At 44.8% G+C, this 13844-nt stretch overlaps 1 protein-coding gene across 4 annotated transcripts in view; it reads left to right on the top strand.

Annotated features, from left to right (window-relative positions):
* EXT2 (exostosin glycosyltransferase 2) overlaps positions 1 to 13844 on the top strand; it is a 139029-nt gene that overhangs the window by 117531 nt on the left and 7654 nt on the right. For all 4 annotated transcript variants that reach the window (XM_021685386.1, XM_021685387.2, XM_021685388.2 and 1 more), the window contains 2 exons: positions 10173 to 10316; positions 12337 to 12465. In XM_021685386.1, the coding sequence (XP_021541061.1) occupies positions 10173 to 10316; positions 12337 to 12465 (273 nt within the window). The remainder of the gene's footprint in view (positions 1 to 10172; positions 10317 to 12336; positions 12466 to 13844) is intronic.

Genomic DNA, 13844 nt, shown 5'->3' with positions numbered 1-13844 from the left:
ATGGTAATCTCCTTAGTAACAAGATATATGCTTTATTTTTGTATTCACTCTTTGAAGTGTGTAAGACAGTCCCTACAAATTATGCTGAGTGAGGGGCACCTGAGTGGCTCAGTCAGTTAAGGGTCCAAATCTTGACTTTGCCCCAGGGCATGATCTCAGGGTCGTGAGATCAAGCCCCACATCAGACTCCGCACTCAGTGTGGAGTCAGCTTGAGATTTTCTCTCTCTCCCTCTGTCCCTCTGCCGTGTGTGTGTGTGTGTGTGTGTGTGCGCGCGTGCACGCGCTCGCTCGCTCTCTCAAAATAAGTGAATTAATTAAAAAAAAATTATGCTGAATGAAAAAAGCCAATCCCAAAAGGTTACATGCTTTGTGATTCCATTTATATAGCCTTCTTGAAATTATAAGATTACAGAAATGGAGAATACATTAATGGTTGCCAGTGGATGGAGGGTAGGGTGTCTCTAAAAGATCAGCAGCAGGGAGCCTTGTGGTGACGGGAATGTTCTGTGTCTTAACCGTGTCAGTGTCAATATCATGTTGCGATGTCCCGCTCTAGTTTTGCAAGATGTTGTCATTGGGGGAAACTGAGTGAAGAGTACATGGGATCTCTATTCATTTATTTCTTACAACTGCTTTTGAATTTGCAATTATCTCAAAATGTTTGATGGAAAAAAATAGTGGAGGCTCAGTAAGGATCTGTGAATTGAATGCATAAATGAATTCATATATAGGAATACTCAAGTCTCTCCATCCTTAAACTTCATGATTTTAGCTTGCTGTTGGATCTCCTTTCTAAAACTTGATATTAGGATTAATATATATATATATATATTTTTGACAGAGAGAGACATAGCGAGAGCAGGAACACAAGCAGGGGGAGTGGGAGAGGGAGCAGCAGGCTTCCCGCAGAGCAGGGAGCCCAATGTGGGGCTCGATCCCAGAACCCTGGGATCATGACCTGAGCCGAAGGCAGACGCTTAACGACTGAGCCACCCAGGCGCCCAGGATTAATATTTTTAAGGTAGAATGGAACAGCTCTGGATTTAAAAAATATATATATGCCATTGAAGACATCCTTCCTTTTGATGGTTTGGACTTTATTCTAGTTTTTGCCTTTTATTGTAAGCCACCCCAAGTCATTTTTTGGACATGCGTGGGATATAAATAAATAATTTGAAAGAGTCCCTCAACTGCTTGATTCCCCACCGGGAGATTATGGGGTTTAAGCAGACATACAGGGAGGGCATTATGCTGGATGAACTCATTTTGGAGCTGCATTGATGCTTCAGCCAGGATTACGGAGTTTATGGTCAATGCCACTTCTTCCCTTTGCACGTTGGGAAGAAAACAGACTTTTGGCCATTTTGGAGTAACATCCCTGATTGCAAGTGATGGAAGTCACCAGGGCAGTGGCTTGAAGTAAAGAGAGTTTCTCCCCTTGCTGGACAGGGCTCAGATCTTTGGTCCCCAGTCTTTTAAATTGAGCCTGACCAAAATCAACTTGAAATTCCAGAGGCTCAGTAATGGTTATTTGTAAAAACTAAAGTCTCTGTTTCCACTCCTGCAGGATTTAAACAGAGTAGCCATTTGACTTATGATCACTATTCTTCTTTTAACTTCATTGAGCAATCCCCTGGGACCAGACTTAGAAATAGTATCCCCCTCCCCAGAGTTGAGGTTATGGAAATAAAAGTGATTTCAGGTTTAGTGGGTCCTAAGGAGTGCAAGATTGGAAAACACACGACCCAGTCCTGACCCATCCCTTCCTCCTCCCGTTGCCTCAAACTCACGTCTCTCCTTCCCTTTGTTATTATCTCTCAGGAGATTCATTGCCTCTTGAAAAGTAGTAGTTGAGATTAATTTTTCATTCAGCAGCTTTTTGCTTGGATTCCCTTCTCTGCCCCGGAGCCTCACAGATTACAAGGTTCCAGCGGGCCCATGGATGTCATATGTGGGATCCCACTAGACTGTTACACCACTGGGGACAGGGGTTCCTTCTTTTAATGGTGCAAGCATGTGGCTTTCTTTGCTAAATGGGAACCACATTCATGAAGAACCTTCAGCTTTTAGAAGACAAGTACCGGGGGGAGCAAGGGTTTTGCGGGTTTCCCCACCTCCTCTCCCTACCCCGTTCTACTCTCAGCTTGGGCGGTGTGCATGTGTGACTCTGCCCACGTCTGCACTAGCCCCGGTGACGAACACGGACACAGTGATTTCACACACTACCACCTGACTTTGTTTCCCAAGTGAGGGACTGAGCTTGGGGAGAGGAGGTGCTTTTGAGACTCAGAGAAGTGGGGAATCCTGCGACTTCACGAACAGATGTCCGGTCTGGGAGTTAGGACCGAGCTTAGGCTTGAACTAACCACGTAATATTCGGAGAGCCACTTCCTCTCCAGCTCTGTTTTCTCGTCTGGACCGTGAGGGAGCTGGACCGAACAAACTCAGTCTTCCAAATGGTCTCTAGCTGCAAATCTCTGAGGTCGTGTGGGCAGGGGTCAGCAGCTCCGACTGGCAAAGTGTGAATCTTCTCCTTCCCATCCGCAGAAGGCATCTGGTTGTGCCATCTGGTGAGTTGGTGCTGATAAGGATGAGACTGGTTTAAAGCCACCTTCTCCAGCAGTGTCTTCCTAATGTGGTTACCATTGCAAGATTTAACCGCACACGTTCCTCCATCAACTCTGGCCCACCCCAGCCTGTCTCTTTTGCCTTCATCACCACTCTGAGCCTGAAGAAAGAACTTGAAAGGAATGGAGAGCATGTCTCCCAGAACCAAGGCACTAACCTTCAGCCAGACTGGGGCAAATAGGATTGCTGCCCAAATCCCAGAAGTCTTCCCATGATCCTGGTTTTCCTGCTTGGCTTATTTCAAGCAGACTGCTGCCTTGGGTTGGAAAGGTCTCTCAGGCAGACTGAAGTGATCTAACAGGTAAATCTTAATACTTAACATAGCATGTACCTGTATTTGTCAAAACCAGTCAGCATTAGGGAACTCGGGGTGACAGCTTCAGGGCTCCCTTGCTCTAGATGTCTAGCATTAGCATTTAATTGTGTCTCAGGCGTGGACAGAGGCTCTTCGGCTTTTTGCAAAGCATCCCCTTGACAAAAACTACCAACCACCAGTGTGATTAAAAGCATGAGCTGAAAACGAAGCCAATCAGGCTGAAGCCCTCCGTTCCACTTCATTTCAGGAAATGCCAAATATAAAAGGTGAGCTCTGTTCCCAGTGGCCTGAGAGTGAATCTGATAACAGGCTTCTCTGTGGAAACTAGCTAGGAGTTGGAATGCAGCCAGCTAGCCCTTTCCCATCTGGGCAGCATGCAAGACAAGCCTGAGGGAAGAAGGGCCACTGATTCAAAGACGTTCGCACGTTGGGATTCTTGCAGCTCTGCCCCCGCTGACCCAGGCATGTGACCACAGGGTTTGGGCTGGCTCCTTGAGTTCTGTTCTACTTTGATGGTTAGGGATTGATAAAACCCAGGGGGCGTGTGCAAGGAGAAAAGTGAAACCCCGGCCCGGTTTGATGTGCCTTGGATCCATATTCCCCGTATTTCTCTCACCACTTCTTAGTCTGTCCCTGGGCTCCTGATTCCTGATACATATGGTATCCCTCTCACCCAGTAGCAATATCCCTGTGGAACCGTGCCTTTGAAAGTGTGATGATTATAGCAGCCACTTCAGAGAGTTACTTTTCTCCTAAAGCTGACCCATGATTTCATAATTGTATATCCCAGATGGACGCCACCTGTTGTTACACCTTCCCCCCCCCCCCCCCCCCCCCCCCCCCCCCGCCCCGGTCTGTTTCCTGAATCTGACTATGCTTAGCACACACCCTGGGTTTAAAATGCACTCTCCAGGCTGGCTTAGAAGAGAGTGAATTAGCTAGCCTCTTTTCAGGAACATTTATTGGGTACCCATATGTGTATGGCATTTCAAACCAAAGTTAATAATGCAGGCCATGTACTTTAGAAATGTACAACTTGGAACTGATCACAGTTGATGAGTTAGTTCTTTGGGAATACGTTAGTAAGGAAAAAGATACGAGATTTTAGGCCTAAAAGGACATTAGAGGGCACTTAATCCAAGCCCTCTTTTGCAGGTGGCAAAATGAAAGCAGGGTAACCTGAGCAGGTGGCTTGCACGACTCCTCGGGCAGAGCTAGTTCTGGCTCATCCACCTTCACCAGGCACCTGTGGCATACTTTTTCATAGCATGTAATCAAGGCTGCTGCCTGTGCCTTGAAACCAAGGGAGAAGACCCTAGTTTCATCAGCTAGCTTGGGGAAGCCACAGAACAACTCGGAAGTTGAAGAAGAGAGAGAGAGAGAATAGATAGATAACTCTGAAAAGAGTCCAGCGAGCGCAGCTGGAGTCCAGAGAAGAGCAAATTTCCATAAGTGGTTAGGACCAAGATTGTAAACATTCGAGTGGAAGGAAGCAGTTAGGGCATGGTATTATGTTGTTACAATCTCTGTTTGAATAGTGATGTGGAAATAGCCCCCAAATGTAAGGAAATAGCCCCCATTAAATTATTGCTAAGCCCCTAACCAAGGCATAGAGTTTTAACAGACAGAGGCTCTGTCTTCAGAGTTGCACGTGATTAAAAATAGATGAGGATGGTGTATACAGAGGACTTGAACAGTACGGACAAACAGTTGAGTAATGGCATAGTGATCCGAGCATGGCCAGTGGAACACTAGTACTAGAACTCCAGGGATAGAATGTGAGGTTTCAGATGCCCGCACTGCAATATATAAAGGCATCTGTTAGTAATGACAAAAGGCTGACCCCAGAGCATTTCCGTGAGGTAAAAAGAAAAAAGCTGAATTAGAGTGGGAGGTGGGTAGTCATGAGGAGAGGGGGTGGAATTTGAGTTTTCGCTCTTCTGGCTGGGAAGATGCTTTACTGTCTACATAATCGACTTCGTGCTACACTGGGGGACTCGATTAGAGAGGGCCCATCCTGCTTGGCTCTACTCCGTTTTGATCCCGTAGTCAGCTGCAGAGTTATAGATGAAGTGACAAGGATGGTATCTTGATTGTATCCAGCTGCCTGGAGTAAGTCAAGGGCAGAGAGGCCCCGCCTGAGGAACAGCGCTCACTAACGGCTCCGAAGGAGTCTGAAATTCAGGACACCTCTGATGCTTTTAGGACAGCATAGTTTAGCATTCTGTGACCCAGTGTCACCCAATTAAGTCCCTGTGGAGAGAAGTCTGATAAGTGGCTTCAGCTAACAGGAAGAAGATTGAAATCCTAACAGGGTTTGACCCTAAAACGGAGCCAGTGTTGTTAGGGTTGCTGCAAACAGGGGCTTGAAAAGAAGGACCCTTGGGAAGGTGCACAGATTGGAGACTCAAAAGTAGCCTCGGGGTGGAGGAGATGCGGCTTCCGTCCAGCAGGGGTGCCGACCGAATGGATGCCTCCCTGTCCCACCCAGCCCTTTCCCCCCACCGCACCCATCCCTGGTGGGTAGTGTAGTGACTTGTGCTTGGAGCCTTTCAGAACCTCTGTAATTCCACACAGGGGAACCGTGCATTGTGGTACCAGTGTGACTTGAACGGGCAGGTGCTCGCTGCTGACAAAAGGAAGCTGGCAGTGCCTTTAATGGAGTATGCCCGGGCCCACAAACCAAACAGAAGCTACGGCTCCCATACTGTGTTGTCGCTCTGGGCTCTGTAAAACTGTAATAGTATCATATTATTTTAATCTACTGAAATCCAAACCCCAGAGTAGGAACACAGCAGTAGCCTCACGCATCTGAGGAAATGTTTGACATGGCTTCGTTTGTCTGCAGCTCTTCTGATGGCGGCTGTGGCTGATTAACTCTGTTGGGTACAACATGGCGTTAATGAGGCCAAGGCTGTGGGTTTGAGACGCCTGGTACGTGAACTGGTTTCACGCAAAGGAAACCCCAGACCACGCTCAAGACCCAGGTCAGATATCCCATAAAAGCATGTGGACGATCACAGGAGGACTAAGGGAGGGCGGTGTAATGACTCAGCGAATATCCCTTACCCGCTTCTGGAAAAGCAGTTTAAAACATGTGCTTTAGCAATGGTGAATTATTACTGTGATCTTCACGTGCAAAGGATATCACATTATTATTAATGGTAACCGTTGATCAGTACTGTCACAGACTTCCTTTCTGAATTAAGGAGAACACTGGCTCGGCCTGTGAGGGTAAGAGAAAGCATCTTCAGTCCCTTCTTTTAGTCTCAGCTTTTTTGCCTGCTGAGATTTTGCCCATTCGTGCATTCCGTGAGTGTGTATGGACTGCTGTCCTGTGCAGGCACTGCTCTTTGTGCTTGGGAAACTGCAGGGAATAAAACGAAGCCTCTGTCTTCATGGAGATTAAATTCTGTGGGAGGAAAATAGGTGATAAATAAGGAAACAGTAAATAACCAAAACAATTCCAAAAAATGAAAGTTTGGTGAAGGAAAGGATGGGGTAAGAGGATGTGATGAAGAATGGCTGGGAGGGAGACAGTGTTCACCTTGGGTAGGAAAGGCTGAAAAGGCCTCTCGAAAGTAGGTGACATTTAAGCAGAGACCTGACTGATGAGCAAGAACGAGCTTTCTGAAGAGCTGGGACAACATTCCTGGCAGAAGAAATAGAAGCAGCGGTCATGATTCCAGAACAGAGAGTCCACTGAAGTGTGGGAGAATGTGGTAAGAGGAGAGGTGGGGGAGTGGCTGGGCCCTTTAGAGTACGCTAAGGAGTTCGGCTATTATTCTTGGTCAGCGGGAATCCATTTTTTGTTTTGTTTCAGGGGTGGAACAGTTCTTAAAGATTTTGGGGGGATATTGGTTGACGTGTGTCCCCCTAAAAAGTTATGTTGAAATCCTCACCCTTAGTAACCTTATTTGGAGATAGGATCTCTTTAGAGGTAATCAAGTTAAAATGAGGTCATTAGCGTGGGCCCTAATGCATTTTGACTGGTATCCTTATAAAAAGGAGAAATTTGGACACAGACACACACACAGAGGGAGGAAGGCCATATGAAGACAGAGGTTAGGAGTGATGCATCTACAAGCCAAGGAATGCCCACGATTGACAGCCAACCACTGAAGCTAGAAAGCAGCTAGGAAGGATCATTCCCCTGTAGGTATCAGAGGGAGCATGGCCCCACCAACACCTTGATTTTAGACTTCTCGATTTCTGTTGTCTTAAGCCACCTGGTGTGGTGACTTTGTTACAGTATCCCTAGCAAACTGCAGAAGGGAAGGGGTGCTGGCAACTGGCTCTGCCCTGGGGAAAGCAATGATGCATCGTCCCTGGACTCAGTGACATGTGGGCGTTGGAGAAGCCTCCACTTGCTGCAGCACATGACCATACGACTTACATATATGCGGCTAAATATGTGACAAAGATAATACTAATTTAAAATACATATATATATATTTATACACACACACACACACACACACACATAAAATAGGATACAGCCTGTTCATTGAGTTACCCTTAACCAGATCTTTCTCAACTTAGCAGAGGGTTACCCGATAAACCCATTGTAAGTTGGGGCACCTGGGTGGCTCAGTCAGTTAAGCATCTGACTCTTGATTTTGGCTCAGGTCATGATCTCAGGGTCATGAGATTAAGCCCCGTGTCCAGCTCTGTGCAGAGTCTGCTCCTCTCCCTGCTTGTATGCTGTCTCTCTCTCTCTCTCTCTGTCTCTAAAATAAATAAATAAATAAAATCTTTTTTTAAAAAAGTGCTCAGAGCACTTACATTAGCCTACAGTTGGGCAAAATCAAACACAAAGCCTATTTTATAATAATAAAGTATTGAGTATCTCCTGTAATTTATTGAATACTGAAAGCCAAAAACAGAAGAGTTGTCTGAGTAGAGGATGGGTTTTTTTTTTTTTTAAAGATTTTATTTATTTATTTGAGAGAGAGAGAGAGTGAGAGAGAGCATGAGAGGGGAGAGGGTCAGAGGGAGAAGCAGACTCCCCACTGAGCGGGGAGCCCGATATGGGACTCGATCCTGGGATTCCAGGATCACGACCTGAGCTGAAGGCAGTTGCTTAACCAACTGAGCCACCCAGGCGCACGAGTAGAGGATGGTTTTAAGTGTACTGATTGTTGACCCTCGTGATCGTGGGGCTGACTAGGAGCTGCTTCGCTGCCAGTGCCCCGCATCATGAGAGAGGATCGTACCACATACTGTGGGCCCAGGAAAAGATCCAAATTCAAAAATTCAAAGTAGGTTTCTACTGAATGCATATTGCTTTTTTACCATTGTAAAGTTGAAAAATCGTAAGTTGAGCTATTATCAGTTAGGGACCATCTGTTCTCTAATATTCTTTTAGGAAAGTCCTGTTAGAGATACTATGTAAATAATGGTTTGGAAGGGCGAGAGTGGAAGCAAGGACATGAGTTAGAGGCCTGATAACAATAGTCTAGGTGAGAGATGATGGTGGTTTGAGCTAGAGAGAGGGGTGGGAGAATTGGCCAGAGGTGGTCAGAAGTAGAGCCAGCAGGACTTGCTGATGGATGGGGTGTGAGGAAGAAGGAAAGGAAGGTATAAAGACTGACTTGTAGCTTTTTGGCTGGGGCAGTCAGGTAGATGATTTACTGAGATGGAGAGGATTGAGAGAATGGCTTATCCAGGGATAGGGACTCGAGTTATGCGTTGGACATGTTAAGTTTGAGATGCCTGTTGTTTATCCAGTTGAAGGTATTAAGTAGTTGGTTTTCTCAGGAACATTCTGGGCCAAACAAATTTAGAGGTCAGTATAGTAGAGAAGGTATTCAAAAGTGATTGAAACTAGTTGAAATGACTCAGATTGTTTAAAGAAGAGACTAGGGCACAGGACTGGACCCTCAGGAGCTCTGTTGTTTAGAGGCCCGGTAAAGGATAAGGAATCATGGTTGCTGAGAAGTGGCACCATGAACAGCTGCTAAGTTGTCAATGCTCCTTAAAGGCACGAACTTACTCTTCTTTCAATTAAGGTTGAACTAAATTATACAGAAAGAAATACATGGGGAAAAATACTGGAAGTACCCCACCCCCAGTATACCAGATTCTGTTTCATAAAACTGTATCTTAAGAGCCTTCCCAAATATGGAGATCAAGTCTTTGTTTTCAGTATGTTACAGATTATAGAAACAGACACGTTCTCTATACATGAGGCTTCTAAAAGGTCATAAAGATGACTGTGTGCTCCAGGGAATTAGGGTTTTAAAAACATTGGTTTTAGAAACAGACTTTCCGGGGCATCTGGATGGTTTAGTCGGTTAAGTGTCCAACTCTTGGTTTCAGCTCAGGTCATGATCTCAGGGTAATGAGATCGAGCCTCACATCAGGTTTCGCGCTGGGTGTGGAGTTGGCTTAAGGCTTTCCCTCTGCCCCTCCCCACCGCTTGCTTGCTCGCTCTCTCTAAATAAATAAATAAATAAATAAATCTTTAGAAACAGAGACTAAGTTTTCACAATCGCCAAATTTACTAGAAATGGGGACAGTCTGTTAAGCGTCTGCCTTCGGCTCAGGTCATGATCCCAGCATTCTGGGATCCAGCCCCTAGTGAGGCTCCCTGCTCAGCGGGGAGTCTGCTTCTCCCTCTCCCTCTCCATCTGCCCCCATTTGTGTGCTCGTTCTCTCTCTCTCTCTCTCTCTAATGAATAAAATCTTTAAAAAAAATAAATGAGGACAATCGAATTGCACGGCCATGTATTCTTCATGTGTGCATGCATTAAGAATGGAGGCGGCTCAGTCGGTTAAGCGTCTGCCTTCAGCTCAGGTCATGATCCCAGGGTCCTGGGATCGAGTCCCGCATCGGGCTCCCTGCTCCGCGGGGAGCCTGCTTCTCCCTCTGCCTCTGCCTCTCTCTCTCATGAATAAATAAATAAAATCTTAAAAAAAAAAAAAAAAAAGAATGGCACCTGTTTCCTTCATCATTAGCTAAGAGAGTACCTACCTTGGCCCAAATAAGTGAGCTGTTACTACATGACTTGAAATTTCCCAGCAACGGCAGGAGGATTTGGAGTAAATTAGAATCCACATCTATCTTTGAATATTGATAGAATACCTAGCCCCTGTTTAAGGAAACCTCTTCAGAAGCCCATCCCAACCTTAGCTGGTGAAGAGCTGGCTCTGGGAGTTTGTACCGTTTGGGTGACGTAGCACTATGTTTGGTCTCTGTCTGAACTGGATGTGTTTCTTCCTCAGGTCTGGCGGGAGTTTCCTGACCGCTTGGTGGGTTACCCGGGCCGTCTGCACCTCTGGGACCACGAGATGAATAAGTGGAAGTATGAGTCTGAGTGGACCAATGAGGTGTCCATGGTGCTCACGGGGGCAGCTTTTTATCACAAGGTAAGGTGGGGGGGCAGGCTGGGCAAGTGGATCTGAGGTGACAAAACTGCACGCATGACACGTGTTCTGTGTGGCCCAGTTGAATTTCTGCTGAGTTTAGGAAAAATGTCCTCCTCAGAGGGCCTACAGAGACCATGTTGTCGAGTGCACCAACTATGCTTCAGTTAAAAAAGAAAGGTTATGTTGTGTGATGGTTTAAAGTTATTTTTCTTATTACATAAATAATGCATGCTCATAATAGAAAATATGGAAAATTCATAACAAATGTTATCATATAAGAAGAGTCACACACTCACTCAAAAGTCACTCATAGTCCTATTACTTAGAGATAACCATTGTTATTGTATAGATGTTATCTTCAGTTTGCCTTTTATTCATTTATTCACATGTACAGACAGTTGTAAACATGCTCATTAGCCTGCTTTTTCCATGTATTATGAGTTTTTTAATAGCATTCCTTCATAACATAATTGCTAATATGCTGTGGTACTAATATCCATAAATCATGTGTAACTATTTTTCTATCACTGGATATTTAGATTGTCTCAAAATTTTTTGGCTATTTAAGATAATGCTTAATAGCTAATGCTTACGTAGTGATTAATATCCATTTTCATAACTGTTTGTACTTGTGATCATTATGATAGATTTCTAGAAGTAGAATTATGTCAAAGGGACTGAACATTTTGGGGAGGTTTCGAGATATATATATGTCTCTTGTTTTCAGTATTGTTTATGCCAGTTTATACTCCCACCAACAAAATATAGAACTGTCTTACTATAACCTCTGCTTGCATGAAATACGTAAAAAGGGAAAATCAGACTGAGCTGTTTCGGTAAGTGAAAAAGGATCCTAACTGTGTCCACTTTGACTTGACTACTGTGGTTGAAATTCCTTTTGTGTATTTCCTCTCCTGAGAATTGTCACTTCACGTTTTTGACTTTTATTCGGGAGGGATTGAAAGAGGATGCTTGGGACTCTAGAACATTCGGGTTGAGGCTGGAGCGCCCCTGGCAGAGCGTGGCTGCCTTGAGCTGTGATGCGGGCTCCGTTGTCGGTGGCGGCACGAGGTGCTGCCGGCTGGAGTCTCCTCTGCATCTCTGGCCGCCCCAGTGCCTTGCACAGAGCCGAGCGGTGGTGTAGTGATGCGTGTTGGTTTCTCAGCCCTGCTCTGTATTTTTAACAGCTCTCAATCCAGAAATGGGTTTTTGTTCTTAGCAATAAGTAAGTGAGGTTTATAATTCATGGGGTTTATGGATGTACACTGTGTACAGTCTCCCCCCGCCCCCAATGAATTTCTGTACTATCTCATACATATAGGTTATGGCAGCTTCAGAACTGCCTCATTTTGGGGCACCTGGGTGACTCGGTGGGTTGAGCGTCTGACTCTCGATTTCGGCTCAGGTTATGATCTCAGGGTCCTGGGTTTGAGCCCCTGCATCGGGCTCCACGCTCAGCTCCGTTGCCAGCCTACTGGTTTCTCTCCCTCTCCCTTGCCCCTCCCCCTCCTCACGCACACACATTCTCTCTCTAAAATAAATCTTTAAAAAAAAAACGGAATTGGGCCTCATTTTACTTTAAAAAGCACACACCTTTGCAGTGTCAGTGCACCAGGAGTTTCTCTCTGTTTCTCTTTGCAGTCTGTTTTCTCCAGGACAGAACGTAGAACACAGGATTGAGCACTGTGGCTCAAGAGAAGAACAGAGTAGAGATCAGTGTGTAGTGTGTCTCTGACTGAGATTTTATGTATTAAACATATGATACATGAGTCCGGAAGGCCTGCATCCTACAAGGGCTTCACACTCTGTCTCTCCTCTGCTTATAATAGGTGATTTTTAAAAGAATGACAGTGTGAAAGAATCTTGGTCATCTGACCAAAAGCATTCTAATACTTCTTATAGCCTTGTGATTAATCCTACAAGAGAAAGCTTGTCCCCATGCCATGATTAAGTTGTCCTTTGACTGTCAACCACGGGGCACTGCTATTTGAATCTTTCTTCTTTTTGTCTCACCTGACAGTATTTTAATTACCTATATACCTACAAAATGCCTGGGGATATCAAGAACTGGGTGGATGCTCATATGAACTGTGAAGACATTGCCATGAATTTCCTGGTGGCTAACGTCACGGGGAAAGCCGTCATCAAGGTGAGACATCCCGGTCCAAGTCTGCCACTAACTTCGTGATCTTGTGCAAGTTTCTGTTTCTCGGAGCCTGAGATGTTCTCTGAAATATAAACGAAGCGTTGGGTTACATGAACTTTAAGCTCCCTTTTAACTTTAAGATTCTGTGATCGATCCAGTCACATTGTAACATTAAAGCTAGGCTTTGATAATTTAAACATATTTTCTTTTTTTATATGGTTTCTTTAGTTATAGTTTTTAATCTCCAGTATCAGAGATAAAGGCTGCGATGGTCAATCTACAAATCATGTTTTTAAAAACCTTTAATAGTATTCTCAAATCTGATTTGGAATCTAGATCTATTAAAGAATGCAACTTACATCTCTCTTAAGGTGGCTGGTTTTTATTTTTAAAGACATTGAGAGGATAAGTACACCTTATCCAGTTACAACTGTAGTTTTTCTAAACATTGTTTTTAAATATCAATCACCAGTTTTTGAAAGTACCTTTCCCATAACAAATTAAAAGCTGAGAGTACATAAGGATCACATGGGGATCTCTGTATCTGTAATGGGTGTCTATTCCTGAAATGTAGATTTTGCTTGAACCAGATCCCCAGATACAAAGAGAGTTTACTTCTTTTTATGAGTGGAATTGTCCTGACCTTTTTTCCGTCTGGATTAGAATTCCATAAAAAATGGGCAATGCTTCTAGGCCAGATTCCTATACTGGAGTCTTCCCATACTGGAAGCTTACATTGGAAGTGTGGTATGGCATTCCCCACTGATTGTTCATGCTATGAATTGATGGGAGAAGTTGGATTAAACCAAAGTGACCGAGGAAAGAGGAAGAGTCCCTGTCTGTGCTCTGCAAACTTGGTCCGGGCCTCACCCTGCCCCAGCCCTCTGACTCAGTCAGCACTCACTGCAAGAAAAAGTGAAGCAATGTAAATCACAAACCTAGTTTTAAAGGAATCCCTCTTACCTTCAAAATTGCTTTTTGATGTGCTTCAAGACATTTTTAGTTGTGCCTGCTTACTCTGGACAGTCCTTCCGCCATCTGTGTACTTCTTGGCCTGGCCTTAGGTATCTAGCTTTCTCTCTTTCCCCCCACCCCCCATCCGCTACTGTTTACTGAGCTTCACTAGGTTAGGATAATGGTCTCCCTGGGTTTGCTAAGAAAATCATTAGAAGTTTAAGGTCTGGGAGAGCAGGAGGGAGAGTCAGGGAAAAGAATTCAGAGGGTGAGGGGGACCACTGGATTTTTTCCTGATTGAAAGGAATTGCAAAATAACCTGGCATCTTCAAGAGCATGGCACTGCTCGTAGCATTTGCCATTAGCTGGAAGAAGGAAAAAGAGTGTCTGTTGGAACTAAGGTTACGGTGAAAGTTATGGGAAGCTGT

Source organism: Neomonachus schauinslandi, chromosome 11 (genome assembly GCF_002201575.2).
Source record: "Neomonachus schauinslandi chromosome 11, ASM220157v2, whole genome shotgun sequence".
Classification (NCBI taxonomy): Eukaryota; Metazoa; Chordata; class Mammalia; order Carnivora; family Phocidae; genus Neomonachus; species Neomonachus schauinslandi.
The sequence above is the reverse complement of the archived record's forward strand: the minus strand, read 5'-3'. Positions and strand labels throughout refer to the sequence as shown.